The 17792-nt window shown below is 41.7% G+C and overlaps 1 protein-coding gene and 1 long non-coding RNA gene across 3 annotated transcripts in view; both read left to right on the plus strand.

Moving 5' to 3' along the window:
- The first annotated feature begins 3155 nt into the window (after positions 1-3155).
- LOC130704861 (uncharacterized) lies at positions 3156-5128 on the plus strand. The gene is made up of 3 exons (XR_009005376.1): positions 3156-3298; positions 4376-4459; positions 5039-5128. It is a non-coding gene; the product is annotated as an uncharacterized LOC130704861 (long non-coding RNA).
- Positions 5129-5215: 87 nt separating this feature from the next.
- LOC114238453 (zinc finger protein 789-like) overlaps positions 5216-17792 on the plus strand; it is a 30613-nt gene continuing 18036 nt past the window's right edge. For both annotated transcript variants that reach the window (XM_057528935.1, XM_057528936.1), the window contains exons 1-4: positions 5216-5329; positions 7085-7173; positions 13197-14242; positions 16990-17067. In XM_057528935.1, the coding sequence (XP_057384918.1) occupies positions 14162-14242; positions 16990-17067 (159 nt within the window). In that variant the 5' untranslated portion in view covers positions 5216-5329; positions 7085-7173; positions 13197-14161. The remainder of the gene's footprint in view (positions 5330-7084; positions 7174-13196; positions 14243-16989; positions 17068-17792) is intronic.

Consider the following 17792-nt stretch of genomic DNA (forward strand, 5'->3'; position numbering starts at 1 on the left):
TTTTTTCTTTTAAACAGTAAAATATGCTCTTTAATAGAATTTGTCGATACAAGACATGGTGATGAGAAAACTTAAAATGACCCAAATTCAAACATCTCAGAGAAAACCAAGGTTCTTGCCATGATGTGTAACTTCACTGGGATTTTTCTGTCTATACGTCCTTACACATCATTCTCTTGTAAAAATCTTCATGTAAAACGATTTCCCCTGTGATACTACACTAACAGATATTACCTATAAATTTAAAGTGTCTTTTAAAACATCTCTATTGAGATATAATTCACCTTTTTAAAGTGTACAATTAACAGCTTTGGGTATATTCACGGACTTGTACGGTCATCACCACAATAGATTTTAGAACATTTTTATAACCACCAAGAGCAACCCTTTACCCATTAGCAGTCACTCCTCATTTCCTCACACCCACTGTCCTGTCCAGCCCTATGCAATCATTAATCTGTCTACTTTCTGTCTCCATAGATATGCCTATTCTGGATGTTTCTTATAAATGAAGTTACACAATATGTAACCTTCTGGGTCTGGTTTCTCTTACTTAGATGTTTTCACTTAATGTTTTCAAGGTTCACCCATGTTGTAGCCTGTGTCACTACTTCATTCCTTCTCATTGCTTAATAATATTCCATTGTATGGATGGACCTCATTTTATATATATATTCATCAGTTGATGGACATTTGGGTTGTTTCCAGTTTTTGGCTACTGTGAATAATGCTGCTATGGACATTCACATACTATAAGATGTTATGTGGGCATATTTTTTATTTCTCTGGGATATATACCTAGGAGTGGATACTGCATATTATTAATGGTTACACTGTATTTCATCCAACTGGTATAAAAATTTTCTTTGCCAATTTACCACACCATTAAAATTTACTTAAGTGTTAAAGATATATATATAACTGAATCACTTTGCTGTACACCTGAAACTAACACAACATTGTAAATCAACTATACTTCAATTTTAAAAAGATCACAATTTTTTAAAAAAAGGAATAATGGCATTTAACAAGCAGAGCCAAGTCCCCTGACTTTGACCACCATCAGCATTGAGATCCAGGCCTTAACACAGAGAAGCACCAAACAACAGAACAAGAAGAGGTACTAGAGATGATTTATTTCAGAATTTTTCATTTTACAGTTCACAAAGTCAGTAGTAAACAACCTGGAGTATTCCATGGATTCTAAGACACCATGGAATTATAAAATGCACCATTATTTTTTGTGCCACCAATAAAGAAAAAACACTGCCAACTAAATTATGACATAATATTTTATTATCACTTTGACCTTTTATTTCATGTTATTAATAGATCCCTTTTAGACTTACTTAGACATAATTTTAATCAAACATTTAAAATGATATGACTCTTGTACTCACATAAAGAGGAAAATAAAATGGTTAAGGTATTGTTAAACTCTTCACACTCTGAATCCTATTCTGAATCATTTTTCCACTCAGTGTTGTCTGTGCCCATGTGTTTTTCACCCAGTATCATTTTCCTTGTCACCAAGAATATTGTAATAAAGCAATTCTTAAGTATGTTCCACTATTGTCTCTGGGATTTTCTTCCAAGCTGTTGACACCCATTCTGGTGTGTCTGTGTACATTAAATAACAGGAAAAAAAAGTATGATTATAAATTGTGGCAATTCTATGGAGAGAAAGAACAGGGTTCTGCAAGAGAATTAATTTGAATTAAAGGGAAGGAAGGGGAAGGGAGGGCTTCTCTGAAGAAGTGACATTTGAACTGAAATCTGAAGGGTGACTAGAGGGAGATGTTCTAAACAGAATGTGCAGACTAAGGGAGAGCAAAAGTTTGGGATGTGGGATACTAAAAAGCCCATGTGACCTGAGTATGGAGAAAGGTAGGAAGGTAGCCACAGATAATTCAGGATTGGCAGAGCCAGATTATGCAGGGTTTTATAAACTGTGTTAAGAAGTTTACACCTTTCTCCAGGGCAGAGGGAGCCACTGAAGTGTTCTGGGAAGAGTGACATAAACAGATTTAACTTTTAAATCTTCATCTAGCCTGCTTTGAATAGCACGGATTGAAGAAAGGCAAGATTAGATGTGGAGACTGTTCAGGTGACTATGGTAATTTGGACTAGAAAGGCAATTGAAATACAATGGATTTAGGCTTCCCTGGTGGCGCAGTGGTTAAGAATCCGCCTGTCAATGCAGGGGACACGGGTTCGAGCCCTGGTCCGGGAAGATCCCACATGCCGCAAAGCAACTAAGCCTGTGCGCCACAACTACTGAGCCTGAGTGCCACAACTACTGAAGCCCGCGCCTAGAGCCCGTGCTCTGCAACAAGAGAAGCCACCCAATAAGAAGCCCGGGCACCACAACGAAGAGTAGCCCCCGCTCGCTGCTTAGCCCACGCGCAGCAACAAAGACCCAACGCAGCCAAAAATAAAAATAAATAAATTTATTTTTTAAAAAAAGAAAGAAATGCGACGGGTTTCCCTGGATTTCTGTGAGGAACTAGAAGCTAAAGCCCCGAGTGTTTCTGACACTGTGGGAAGAAGTATCTTTTATCTTGGTTGATCTTTGGCTCCAGGGAGCGGCCCTCCCAGTACAGTACTAACGTTCCTAGGTCCGCACAATCCTCCACTTCAGAGCCAACCTCCCTACTTGCTTCTTTCTCACATCTAACTTTCCTTGTGAACTCATTCCTAACCATGCTTCTTTTTTTTATATCTCTCCTATCAGGACAACGGCTGCTCACCTGTGACGATGCTTTTTAAATCAGCCAAAATGCTTTCAACAAAATCAGCACTAGCGCTCGGTGTCCAGATTTGAGGCTTTATTATAAGAAAGAATGAGAAATACTAGGAAAAAGACTGTGTGTCACAGGTCCCCATCGCCCACTCCCAACGAATAATCAGACACTCAAATCACTCTGAGTTTTTATACAACAGCTTCTCAGTTTATTCAGAAAAGAGACCTATCAGGTGAGAAATGATCTCCATTTCGAGGCCGACAGGAAAGGCCCGCAGTTCTCTCCCCTCGCTCTGCAGGCGCTCCCAGGACAGGCACCGGTGTCCCCGAGTCCTCTGGGAAGTGGAGTCCTTCCGCCGGGACCCCCGACCGGGCGCGGTCGCCTCCAAGTGCGCAGATGCGACTCCAGACGGAGCCTCGGGCTCGAGCCTTTTGTCTCCCCGTAGCTCCGTGGGTCCGGAAGGCGACTGTGTCCGCCCCTCCCGCCCCTCCCAGAGCGCAGCCCGGCGGAAGTCTAGCCCTGGGGCCGGAGCCGGGTCCGCAGCGCGTCCGGGGGTAAGAGACAACCGGGTTAGAGGCGCGGATCTCCACGACCCGCCCGTCGGGCGCGCGGCTCTAATACCTCCCGCCGCAGCCCGGGCCGGGCTCTCAGGTTCCGGCCTCGGCAGGGTCAGGGCTGGGCCCTGCCTGCGTCCCGGTCCCAACCGCGGGAGCTCCGTGCGCTCCTTTGGGGTATTTCCGGCTGGGTAGCTAGCCGGCTTCGGGAGCCTTGCTCTGAGCGAAGGGGAGTCCCGGAAGCCAGGTTGCCGCTAAGCGCTCTGGGAAATGGAGTCCGGGAGCCTGAAGGGGGCGTGGCACACCGAGGGATTCTAGGAAGGGGAGAGCGGAGGCCTGAGGGCTCGGCTTCCGAGGTGTGGAGAGCGCGAGTGCCTCTCGTTGGTGTTAGCTTTAGATCTTCTCACTCCACCTAGATTCTTAAGGTTCTGAACTTTGGGGACAGAAAGAAAAGAATGGGGTCCGTGTCTTACTCATTCCCCTTCTGTGCTTTGCTCTATCAGAGGTTTTGGGCCTGCCTGTATTTGGGGTTCGACTCAACGTGGAAGGGAATCCCGGCCTGTATATTTTCAGGGTCTTAATGCGTAAGGAAGGGCCCCATCTATCAATTGCCTGGTGTTAATGAATAGGGAAAGATAAGGCAACTGTGGGAGCCCTGCTTGCAGTTACTGCTACATTATTCACAGGCCAGCTAATGGCCACTTCTGTGCTTGAGGGTCTCATGAGAGTTTGTGCACCCTCTGGAACCAGGTGTGTGACTGAAGCTCACAGCTCACTGCCCCGGTGCTCTCCTGTTTTTGCCTCGGTGTGGAATCCAGTGACTGACCTTAGTACTCCAGAGGAGGGTCTTCCAGCTGTGAAGGTTGATTTAGGCTAAATTATAAGGGTGCTAAGCAAAATAATAAGCCTCCTAGGAGTAGAGGTAAAGGGAGATGCCCCAGAGAGTAGGAATCAATTCCACAGGGGGGCAGGCCTACCCCAAAATCTCTCTCCAGAGCTTTCAGGTAGAGCTGAATGATATACAAAGAAGCAGACTATATATTGCTGAAAAGTCCGTGTTTATCTCATCTAAAACAGTGAATAAGGAGGAAGTCATAGCAATAACAGGACAACAAAGAGAAGCTGATCATGGATTATCTGACTATTGAAGTTGAAGGAAAGGTAAGAATTACAGAAATAAACATGGAGTTGAAGGTGGGGACAAGTGGAGGAAATACCCTTGATGAGAATAAAAAGGTTAGTTGCCTCCGCATGAAAGAAAAGGGAAGCAGACACATGTCAGGAGAAGGCCCCAAAGTAGAGAAACTCAGTAAGGTACCATGTTTGGAAATCCATAAGTAGGCTCCTTGTATAACATCCCCCGGTCTCATCTTCCTCTTTCCGCATTTCTGTTCTCATCCACATTCCCTAGCCGCTGAATCCATGGAAGGGAGACTATTCCATAGTGCTTGCTTTTGTGATAAAGAACAGGTCATACTCTTCCACGCCCATTAGATTGTTCCAAAAGGTTGAGATATTATGGGTCCATGAGTTTAACTTTCTGGTCAAAGCACTTTCATGTTATTGTCTTACTCTGAGCTTTTTTTTTTTTTTTTTTTTTTTACTCTGAGCTTTTTGAGTTAAGTAGAGTAGGCCTTATGTATATAATTCATCTGTCTTGTGATAGCTTTTGTCCTAGTGAATTTGGAAATGGGAAGATATAGTTTATCTCCTTCATGGCTTTTTTCCTGCTCCTTCCAGCTGTGACTACTGAGGATGCTTCTCTGCCCCAAAAACAGAGCACAGAAGAAGTGGAGCCTACCGTAGAGCCCCTTCCTGTTGAGTTCCAGGCAAGTTTGAGTTTAATCTCCCTCCCGTGAAATCTCAGCTTGGTGTTCATAGTGTGTCCTCATTTCTTTCTTTCATCTTGCTTCAGAGGTTCATGGAAATCCCATCTGGAGGACTGAATGAAAGTGAATTCTCCTTGGAAACTCAAAGCTCTGGGGAGAACTCCAGGCAGAACTTTAAATTTGGGAGTAATCTGTGTGAATGGTACTTTAAACTATGAAACTGTGATCACTAAGGGAATAAGTATAGATGGAAAAGAAGTGAGATCTTATTACTGAGGCCTATAGCTTCCAACACTTCCAGGTCAGGGGAAGTGGAGCCAGCAAAGGAGACTGAGATGATGTAGCCAGTGAGGCAAGGGGAAGCCAAAAGTGTGGCATCCTGGTAACCAGTTGAAGAAAGGGTTTCAAGGAGCAGGGGGTAATCAGCTGTGTTAAATGCTGCTGCTAAGTCAAGTAAGATGAAGCCTGAGGATTGACAATTGGATTTAAAAATAGGGAGTTCATTGGTGACTGCCAAGAACAATTTCAGGGAGTGGTAGGAGTGAAAGCCTGATTGGAATGGTTTCAGAAGAAAATAGGAAGAGAAAAATTGGAGCCAGGGACTACAGACAGCTATTTTGGAGAGTTTTACTCTAAAGGAGAGAAGTAGGGTGATAGCTGGAGGGAATAGTAAAACCAGTAGGTTGGTATTTTTTTTAAAGATGGGAGAATTAGCAGATTGTTTATAGGAATGTAAGAGCAGATGAAAGAGTAGACGCCTAAGGGCTGGCTCTGGGGAACTCCAATATTTAGAGCCACTTTTCAAACATTACTTCATTGATTTTAAATTAATAATCCTGTGAGTTACAGGTGATAATCTATTCTATTGACTGACTTTCCCAGAAAGCATTCTCCAATTAATTTTGGTCAACAAAGTACAGTTGCGTGACTGTCAATATAACATAAGAGTATGAATATTAGAACAGTTGATCATTTTCAATTTCAAGTCAATAAATCCACTCATTCAGAGCAACTTTAATTACTAAAGGAGAACTAGAAGTCATGACCCTAAGTACAGAGAAAGAAGAAGCATCTATTAGAGTAGCATGACTATTCAGTATATCAAGCTGAATTTCTATAAAATCTCAGAACATTCCAGGAATCAGTATAAATTACATTTCTGAGACTTATCCCATCTATAACATTATTAGTAACTAACATTTGGTTGTCATTCAATGGTTACTTTATATTCAATTTATTTAGTAATATATGTAAGAGACAGAAGAGCATAATTAAGAGTATAGCTTTGCAGGGGAATTCCCTGGAGGTCCAGTGGTTAGGACTCGGTGCTTTCACTGCTAGGGCCTGGGTTCAATCCCTGGTTAGGGAACTAAGATCCCACAAGCCGTGCGTCTAGGCCAAAAAGAAAAAAAAAGGGGTATAGCTTTGCAGACACACAGATGTAGAGAATAAACTAGTGGTTACCAGTGGCAGGGGAGGGGCAGTATACCCGTGGGGGAGTGGGAAGTACAAACTACTGGGTGTAAAATAGGCTCAAGAATGTGTTGTACAACATAGGGAGTATAGCCAATATTTTGTAATAACTGTAAATGGAAAGTAACCTCTAAAAATTGTATAAAAAATAAGTTAAAAAAAAAGAGTATAGCTTTGGAGTCAGAATGCCTGGGTCCAAATCTCAGATCTGATCCTTACATCTGTAAATAATGTCAACGATAGTGCTTACCTAATATAGTTATTACAAGAGGTAGTTCAAAGGACTTAGTACGTGGAAAATAAATTATAGATGTTAGTTATTATTATTTTCCCTATCACAGACTAGTACTTAGAAAATTTAGAATATTCCATTAAAATGGTTAAAATAAGCTTTAACCTTCAGATTAAAATACACTTCGTGTTCTAGATTGTTCTCTTCCCTCAAGGATTACCAAGTCCTACAAGAATGTGCTTATTCTTCCAGGAACTGACAACAGTCAAGGATGAGGAAATGAACTTCACCCATGTGGAGGAGGAACAGCTGAATTCTGCCCAGCTGAATTCTGCCCAAAGGTAAATGGGCATGGATATGAAAGTGGAGAATTGTGGGAGCCTAGTATTTTGGGCTAAGGAAGTTATTTCATGCATACTGCTTACTGGGACATAAGCTTCTTCTATAACTAATGGCATCTAAATGCCATAGTTTTGCTTAAGATCCAGAGAGCCCTGAGCCCCTAGGGGATCCCTGGTCACTTTGAGCTCATAATTGGGTTTGTTTTCTCTTTTGGCAAGTAAAAGTTCACCATATGTGGAACTAAAAAGGGACAGCTTCATTATATATTGATTTTAAGACTTATAAAGCTGTAGTAATTAAAACGAGGTGGTATTGGTGAAAGGATAGAGGTAAATCATTGGAACAGAACAGATAGTCCAGAAATAGACCCACATATATATGGTCAGTTAATTTCTGACCAAGATGCAAAAGCAATTCAATGTTAAAAGGAGAATCTTTTCAATAAATGGTGCTGGAACAATTGTACATCCACATGCAAAAAAAAAAAAAGAAAAAAAAGAACTTCAATCCATATCTCCCACCGTATATAGTAAGTAATCAAATGGATCACAGACCTAAGTATAAAACTTAAAACTATAAAACTTCTATAAGAAACATTAGTGACAGTCTTTATGACCTCTTTTTAAAATAAATTTATTTATTTTATTTATTTATTTTTGGCTGCGTTGGGTATTCGTTGCTGTGCGCGGGCTTTCTCTAGTTGCAGTGAGCAGGGGCTACTCTTCGTTGCAGTGTGCGGGCATCTCATTGCGGTGGCTTCTCTTGTTGCGGAGCTTGGGCTCTAGGCACGTGGGCTTTCAGTAGTTGTGTCACACTGGCTCAGTAGTTTTGGCTCACAGGCTCTAGAGCGCAGGCTCAGTAGTTGTGGCTCACGGGCTTAGTTGCTCCGCAGCATGTGGGATCTTCCCGGACTAGGGCTGGAACCCGTGTCCCCTGCATTGGCAGGTGGATTCTTAACCACTGCGCCACCAGGGAAGTCCCCTTTATGACTTTTTATAAGGCAAAATTTTATTAGATATGACACCAAAAGCTCAATCAAGTAAAGCCATCTGGGTCTTGAATTTGCTTTATTGGAAAGTTTTTAACCTTGAATCCAGGTCCCTTGCTAGTTATAGGATCATTCAAATTATCTATTCTTGAACTAGCTCTGGTAATGATTTCCCATCTTTCATTCCTGGTATTGGTAATCTCTATCTTCTCTGTTTTAGTTTTGTTGGTCTTCCTAGGAGTTTAACAATTTTGTTGTTCTTTTCCAAGAACCAGATTTTGATTTCATTGATTCTGTTGTTTTCTGTTTTCAATTTTATTCACTAAGCACTTAACTTTATTATTTTTCTCCTCTAATTTGCTCTCCTTTTTTAGTTTCTCAAAGTGATCATTGGTATAAGATCTTTCTTCTCTTCTTATATGAACACGTAATGCTATAAATTTCCTTTGAGTTTAGCTGCATTCCACAATTTTGATATGTGGTGTTTTCATTTCCATTCAATTCAAAATAATTTCTGTTTCCACTTGTGATTTATTCTTTGACTCATGAATTATTTACAAATTTCCCAAATTCTAGGTAATTTTCAATAAATTTCTGTTTTCAATTTTGTAGTGATTCTGTTGTGGTCAGAGATACTATGTATGATTTCAGTTCTTTTAAATTTTTGAGCTTTGTAGTATTATCCATAATGTAGTCTTGATGAATGTTCCATATGTACTTGAAAATAAATGTTAATTAAGTCAGGTTGGTTGAGAGTATTATTCAGGTCTTCTGTATCTTTACTGATTTCCTGTCTATTGGCTTCTATTGATTACTGACAGGAGTGTTGCATTTTCTAACTATAGTTGTGGGTTATCTATTTATCCTTTTAGTTCTATCAGTTTTTCTTGATGTATTCTGAAACTCCTGTTAGGTACATACTCATTAAGAATTGTTAAGTCCTTGTACACACTGCTACTTTTAAAATGGATAACCAACAATGACCTACTGTATAGCACAGGGAACTCTGCTCAATATTATGTAACAACCTAAATGGGAAAAGAATTTGAAAAAGAATAGACACATGTATATGTTAAAAAAAAAGAATTGTTATGTTTTCTTGGTGAATGGACCCCTTTATCATTATACAATGTCCCTTTTTGACCTTGGTAATATTCCTTGTTTTGGAAATTTACTTTGTCCTATATGAATATGGCCACTCTAGTTTCCTTTCAATTAGTGTTCACATACTATATTTTCCTGTTCTTTTTGTTTAACTATTTAGAGTGAGTTTCTTTTGGGCAGCGTATAATTGGGTCTGGTTTTTAAATCCATTCTGACAATCTCTGTGATTTTCAGTTGGTATGTATAGACCATTTACATTTAAAGTAATTATCGTTATGGTCTTATTTAAATTCCCCATACAGCTAGTTGTTATGTTTTTGCTCCATCTTTTTTTTTTTTTTTTTTTTTTTTTTGGTGCGTTGGGTGTTCGTTGCTGTGCGCGGGCTTTCTCTAGTTGAGGCGAGCAGGGGCTACTCTTGCTTGTGGTGCGTGGGCTTCTCATTGCGGTGGCTTCTCTTGTTGTGGAGCATGGGCTCTAGGCACGCAGGCTTCAGTAGTTGCAGCACGCAGGCTCAGTAGTTGCGGCATGCGGGCCCTAGAGTGCACAGGCTTCAGTAGTAGTGGAATGCGGGCTCAGTAGTTGTGGCTCGCAGGCTCTAGAGTGCAGGCTCAGTAGCTGCGGTGCACAGGTTTAGTTGCTCCAAAGCATGTGGGATCTTCCTGCACCAGAGATCGAACCTGTGTCCCCTGCATTGGCAGGCAGATTCCTTTTTTTTTTTTTTAATAAATAACACATAATACTTATTAGTTTCAGATGTACGACATAATGATTCAGTATTTGTTTATATTGCAAAATGATCCCCACAATAGGTCTACTTCACATTGTCCTCATAGTTAAAAAAGTTTTTGTGTTGAGAACTTTTGTGATTTACTCTCTTAGCAAGTTTCAAACATGCAATACAGTATTATTAACTATAGTGACCATACTCCCTGCCAGCTAATAGCAGGAGGGTGGCTACTGTAATACACATGGTCAGTGACAGAACTCCAGTCACAGCCCCAGGCAGGTCTGAAAGTGCAACTGAGTTCACCAGAGTTTCCCACGAACCTGGCCCTTACTGCGAATCTCCCTAGTGAGCATGACTGGATGTATGAGATGCAGTTTCTGGGGGGTATCTCCCTCACAGGGGCTAATCTCCAGAGCTTTCATCTGTTATTATGTTAAAAAGCCAAGAGCACAGTGGCTGCACTTGTAGCGTCTTTCTCCAGTGTGAGCTTCCTGGTGCTGAATGGAGACAGACTAGTGGCTGAAGACTGTCCAATATCTGGCAAGTGGATTCTTAACCACTGCACCACCAGGGAAGTCCCTCCATCTTTTCCTTGTTCATTTTTATCTGTTTCTGCCTGTTTTTTATTATTTTTTATTATTCCATTTTATCTCCACTATTAACTTACCATTAAATATTTAAAAAAATTTTAAATGGTTATACAACAGTTGCCAATATCCTTCTTTATTTAATAACAGTATACCTTTAAAGAATATTATACCACTTCATGTATAGTATGAGGAACCTTACTCTGGTAAACTTCTAATTCCTCCCTCCCATCTTTTGTGTTGTTGTCATGCATTTTACCTTTGCAGATGCTGTAAAACCACAATACATTTCTACTATTTTTCTTTAAGACAGTCAATTGTCTCTTACAGCAATTAAAAATAAGAAAAAATGTATAACTGATTCACTTTGCTATACAGCAGAAACTACCACAGCATTGTAAATCAACTATATTCCAATAAAAATTTTAAAAAACACAGCTGTCAACAAAAAAAAGAAAAAATGACTTTTATATTTATTTTCATTTATGCCATTCCCAACACCCCTCATTTTTTAAAATATAGATCAAGAGTTGGCAGACTTTTTCTGTGAAGGACTAGATAGTAAATATTTTCTGCTTTGTGCGCCATATAGTCTCTGTTGCAACTACTTAACTCTGCCATTGTAGCATGAAGGCAGCCATAAACAATATGTAAATAAATGGGAGTGGCCAGATTTGGCCTGTGGGCCATAATTTACTGACCCCTAGTTTAGGTCCAAGTTTCTGACTGGTATCAGATATTTTCTGCTTGAAGAACTCTCTTTAACACAAAAAAGAAATAATTACATGACAATGATAGAAGTGCTAACTATTGCTACAGTGGCAATCAGATTACAATAAATACATGTGTCAAATCACCATGTTGTATACTTTAAATTTATAAAATGTTGGGGCTTCCCTGGTGGTCCAGTGGTTGAGACTTCGCCTTCCAATTCAGGGGGTATGGGTTTGATCCCTGATCGGGGAGCTAAGATCCCACATGCCTCACGGCCAAAAAACCAAAACATAAAACAGAAGCAATATTGTAACAAATTCAATAAAGACTTTTTAAAAAAATGGTCTACATCAAAAAAACTTTTAAAAAATGAAATAAATTTACAAAATGTTATATGTCAAATATATTTCAATAAAAAAAGCAGTTAATGCCATGGAATGGATGATGTCTTTAAAGAAGGCAATGGGAGAGGGCAGGGGCCAAAGAGGGGGGCCTAAGACAAAACACTAAGAAGCATCAACATTTCAGAAGAAGAAACAGCAGGAAAAGTTCTAAATAAATAGGGATCAGGAGAAAAAGCTGGAGAGCTTAGAATCACAGAAGTCAAGAGAGAATATATGTTAATTATATCTGAATAAAGATGGGGAAAAACAGCAGCAGGAGAATGTTGTTAGGAGGAAGGCATGGTCAGCACTGTCAAGTGCTGTTGAGAGGCCCAGGTGAACTACGAATGAAAAAGATCCACTGGATTTAGGTGACATAAATGGTTAGTGACTTCAATGAGAGCAGTTTCAACTGAGTGATGGGGAGAGAAGCCAGACTGCGGTGAGTCAGGAGCAGGTGCGTAATGAGACAATGTCCAAAATCTGTTTGAGAAATTTGGCTCTGACAAAAAAGGGAGGAAAAAAGAAAGGAGAGAGAGATGGAGAGGAAAGAAGGAAGGGAGGAAGAAAGGAAAAAGGAAGGAAGGGAAGGAAAGGAGGGAGGAAGGGGGCAGTGGTTAGTGGAGACACAAAATCATATGTAAAGCAAATACTAAACAAACAAAAATCTGTCTTTAAAAAAGGACGAGGGACTTCCCCGGTGGTCTAGTGGTTAAGACTTCGCCTTCCAATGCAGGGGGTGTGGGTTCGATCCCTGGGCTGGGAAGATCCCACATGCCTTGGAGCAACTAAGCCCGTGCGCCACAACTACTGAGCCTGCGTGCCACAACTACTGAAGCCCATGTGCCTACAGCAGAGCCCATGCTCTGCAACAAGAGAAGCCACCACAATGAGAAGCCTGTGCACCACAACAAAGAGTAGCCCCCGCTTGCTGTAACTAGAGAAAGCCCGTGCACAGCAACAAAGACCCAATGCAGCCAAAAATAAATAAATAAAGTAAATTTATAAAAATAAATAAACAAACAAATAAATAAAAATGGTCCACGTCAAAAAAAAAATCTTAAAAGGACTAGAGATGATGATTTAAAAAATCAAAAGTAGTTGTCTCCATGTGATATTATTATAAGTGATTTTTCTGTCCAGTACTTTTTCAAAGCTGCCCAATCTCCACCTGTGTTTTCATCCCTCCTTCCACTTCCTCAGTTATTTTAATGTTAACATTTATTCTCATCCTGTCTGCTTATCCTCTTCCCTGGTTAGTCTGTTCAGTTGTACATTTTCTCAGGTGGAGCATCCTCATGTCTGACCTTTTATTGTGCCTCATATGCATCATTCTCCCATCTCTATTATTCACTGAAACTTTGTCATCTGCCATTGCCATGAGGCTTTTTCTGAGAACATTCAAATAAACATTTTTAATAGACATCATTTTAATTTTCTTTAACTTCTTGCCACCTCAGCAGTTTTTTTTCTCTCGGCATGGAGGACACAAACATTTGTACTTTTTATTTATTTCAGATTCTGAATCTGTCCCTGAAATGAAAGTGTCCCTTTCAAAGCAGGAAGTTTGTGAAGAAGTATCATCTGAAAGGGAGCTGATAATAAGACTTACAAAGGATGATTCCTGGAACTTCAGATCGATAAAAGCCTGGGAATGTGGAGGCACATTACAAAGGCAGCAGGGAAAATGGCAAGTCATAATTAAACTCAAGAGATACACTATGGAGGATCGTAATGAAATCAGGGAAGGTTCAAACACAATTAAACATCAGAAAGTTTACTCAGTGAAAAAGCCTTGGAAGTGCAGTGAGTGTGGCAAGTCCTTCAGTTACTACTCACCAGAGGATTTATCCTACACCAGAGGATTCATACAGGAGAGAAGCTCTATCTATGTATGTTCTGAATGTGGAAAGGCCTTCAGCTGGAGCTTGTCACTTATCCAGCATCAGAGAATCCACACTGGAGAGAAAGCCTACGAGTGTCATGAATGTGGAAAAGCTTTCAGTCATCGTTCAGCCCTTATTCAACATCATATCATTCATACCAGAGAAAAGCCCTGTGAGTGCAACGAATGTGGGAAGGCGTTCAACCAAAGCACGTACCTTATCCAACGTCACAGAATACATACCGGAGAGAAATCCTATAAATGCAAGGAGTGTGGGAAAGCTTTCAATGACACCTCATCCCTTATTCAACATCAAAGGGCATACTGGAGAAAAACCCTACGGATGTAAAGAGTGTGGGAAAGCCTATAGTGACAGATCAGGCCTTACTCAACATCAGAGAACTCACACGGGAAAAGCCGTATGAATGTAGTGAATGTGGGAAGGCCTTCAGTTACTGTTCAGCTCTTATTCAACATCAAGGAACCCACACTGGGGAGAAACCTTACAAATGTAATGAATGTGGGAAAGCCTTTCGTGACCGCTCAGCTCATGTAGGACAACAGAGAACTCATACTGGAGAGAAACCATGTAAATGTGATGATTGTGACAAAGCCTTCAGCCAGAGTTCTCTTCTTGTTCAACACCAGACAATTCATGCAGGAGAAAAACCCTACAAATGTAAGAGATGTGAGAAAACCTTCAGTGTGCATTCATCCTTTCATCAACATAAAGAAATTCATGATGAATAGAATGCAGCAAATTCGTGAAATAATTATGTATTCTCTCCTGATTGCATAGAACTGCTCTAAATATTACAGGGCATATTACAAAAACATATGAGGCTATGTCACACAAAAATTGACCATCTTCCTTGAAATGTTATTAGGTATGGAGGAGGACAAGAGGTACATGTAAATATCTCAGTTACAAACCAAATGGCTGAAGCAGTGAAGAGAATTTCTAGGGGAGCACAGAAGGAGAAACTCTAGTTTGGTCAGGGAAACAGTAAGGAACTGAGCATCTAATATCAGTGGAAAAAGTAATGAGAGGAGCAGACTGAACATTGTTTGAGGCTGATGGCTCTATAAATAGTAGTTTCAGCCTGAAGCCGAAGTGGGGAGGATCAGGATCCCAAAGAGGAAAATTACCAGGAAATAAATAAGAGAGGAAATAAAAAGAGAAATAAAAAGAAATAAAAGAAGAGGGGGAAAAAAGAGAGGAAATAAAAAGAGAGGGAAAAAATCTAAGCCCAGAAAATCCTCCTTTTCTGTGTCCCTACAGTCTATCTGTTCATTTGCACATTTGCAAACACTGAAACCAATATTTATTTACCTTGGATGCACATTGAAATCACCCAAGAAGCTTTAAAAACAATACTGGGGGGCTTCCTTGGTGGCGCAGTGGTTGAGAATCCGCGTGCCAATGCAGGGGACACGGGTTCGAGCCCTGGTCCGGGAAGATCCCACATGCCGCGGAGCAACTGAGCCCGTGTGCCACAACTACTGAGCCTGCACTCTAGAGCCTGCGAACCACAACTACTGAGCCCACATGCCACAACTGCTGAAGCCCACGCGCCTAGAGCCCGTGCTCCACAACAAGAGTAGCCACCGCAATGAGAAGCCCGCGCACCGCAAAGGAGAGTAGCCCCCACTCGCCGCAACTAGAGAACGCCCGTGTGCAACAACAAAGACCCAACACAGCCAAAAATAAATAAATAAATAAATTTATTAAAAAACAATACTGGGTCCCAGGGAATTGCCTGGCAGTCCAGTGGTTAGGACTCAGCACTTTCACTGCCGTGGGCCCAGGTTCAATCCCTAGTCAGGGAACTATGATCCTGCAAGCCACGTGGTGTGGCAAAAACAAAAAACAAAAAAAAACTGGGTCCCAGCACCAGAGTTTCTGATTAAATTGGACTAGGGTGTAGCCTGAGCATTAGGAATTTTAAAACTTCTTGGAGGACTTTGCTGGTGGTCCAGTGGTAAAGAATCCGCCTTCCAATGCAGGGGATGTGGGTTCAGTCCCTGGCTGGGGAACTAAGATCCCACATGCTGTGGGGCAACTGGGCCCACGCACCACAACTACTGATCTTGCACGCCTCAACGAGAGAGACTGCATGCCACAAACTACAGAGCTCACGTGCCCTGGAGCCTATGAGCCACAAGTAGAGAGAGAAAACCTGCATGCCACAACTAGAGAGAAGCCCGCACGCCACAGCGAAGATCCTGCGTGCTGCAACTAAGACCCGATGCAGCCAAAAATAAATAAAATCAACAAATAATAAATAAATCTTAAAAAAAAAAAACTTCTTGGGTAGGATGGACCTAGAGATGATCATACCAAGTGAAGTAAGTCAGAGAGAGAAAGACAAATATCCTATGATATCATTTATATGTGGAATCAAAAAAAAATGATACAAATATTATTTACAAAACAGAAGCAGACTCACAGACATAGAAAACAAACTTTTGGTTACTAAAGAGGAAAGGTCGGGGTGGGGAGGGATAAATTAGGAATTTTTTTTTTCTTTTTAAATTTTATTTATTTTTGGCTGCATTGGGTCTTCAGTGCTGCACACGGGCTTTCTCTAGTTGTGGCGAGCAGGGGCTACTCTTCGTTGTGGTGTGCGGGCTTCTCATTGTGGTGGCTTCTCTTGTTACAGAGTATGGGCTCTAGGCACGTGGGCTTCAGTAGTTGTGGCATGTGGGTTCAGTAGTTGTGTCTCGCGGGCTCTAGAGCACAGGCTCAGTAGTTGTGGCGCATGGGCTTAGTTGCTCCGCAGTGTGTGGGATCTTCCCGGACCAGGGCTGGAACCCGTGTCTCCTGCATTGGCAGGCGGATTCTTAACCACTGCACCACCAGGGAAACCCCCATTCACATTGTTGTGCAGCCACCACCATGGTCCATCTCCAGAACTTGTTTCATCTTCAGACTGAATCCCTGCACCCGTTAAACACCAACTCTCCATTTTCCCCTCCACTCAGCCCCTGGAAAGCACCCTTCCACTTTCTGTCTCTATGAATTTGACTACTCCAGGTACCTCATAAGTGGAATCATACAGTATTTGTCCTTTTATGTCTGGCCTATTTCATTTAGCATAACGTCCTCAAGGTGCATCCATGTTGTAGCAGGTGTCAGAATTTCCTTCCTATTTAACACTGAATAATATTCTGTTGTCTGTAGACCACCATTTGTTTATTCATTCGTCTGTCCAGGATGCTTGGGTTGTCTCCATTATTTGGCTCTTGTGATTAATGCTGTGAGGAACATGGGGGTACAAATCTCTGTTTGAGTTGCTGCTTTCAGTGATTGGGGTATTTAGATGAGGTTCATCGGCCCCGTTGGAATTCCCTATCCCAGGGCTGCCTGGTGAGAGAGCTTCAAATCAGGGCTGGCCTTACGTGTTCTCTTGTCCTCTCCTTCAGCTTAGCCTGATGGCCGGGATCCTGCACCACCTCAGAGACCAGGCCATGGAAGCCGTGTTCCTGCCAGTCCTGTGGAAGGTGAGAAGGGTTCCTCCTCCCCTTCCTTGGTGTAGTCTCAGCGCCGGGCGATGGCTTTCACATGGCTTTAACTCCTCTGTTCAGGTCGAGCCATCTTTATCAGCTGGGGGTTTTTCCTTCTTGGAAGGTAGGATGTAAAGAGCTTGAACTGTGGGGTCAGACAGGTTCAAATGCAGGCTCCGTTTTAGATGTGTTACCTGATCTCTCTGGGCCACGGTTTCCTTATCTGGAAAATGGGCTAATGATAGTAGCTGTCGCAGAATTGTGAGGATTCAATGAAATGGGGCATGTGGAGTATCAGCAGGGTATCTAGTGACATGTGGAGCGCTCTGTAAGTTTGAGCTGTTGTCACCACAGTTGCTCCTTGTTTCTGTCAGTGAGCATTATTGTGTACCTACTGTATACCAGATAGTACTGCCTTTGTGCTGGGAGAGAAGCTCTCACCTAAGGCGCTTACAAGCCATTTGGAGAGGGAGCTATGGAAACAACCTCCTGCAACACAGGATAAATTCTGATCTGTTGGCATCAAAGGGTACACTGGAAGCTTAGTTACTGAACTCGTAACATGATGGAAGGTGACTGTGAGACGCTGAGTAGAAAAGTGAGGAGACACGTGAGGAACCATCGCGACCATTTGGAAAGAACAGTCTTGGACGGGAGGGAGGCGAGAGGGAGTTCGAGGGGCAGCGGTTTGACCCGTTGGCCCAGCGTGTCCGCGTTTGCTG

This window comes from Balaenoptera acutorostrata, chromosome 15 (assembly GCF_949987535.1).
Source record: "Balaenoptera acutorostrata chromosome 15, mBalAcu1.1, whole genome shotgun sequence".
NCBI lineage: Eukaryota > Metazoa > Chordata > Mammalia > Artiodactyla > Balaenopteridae > Balaenoptera > Balaenoptera acutorostrata.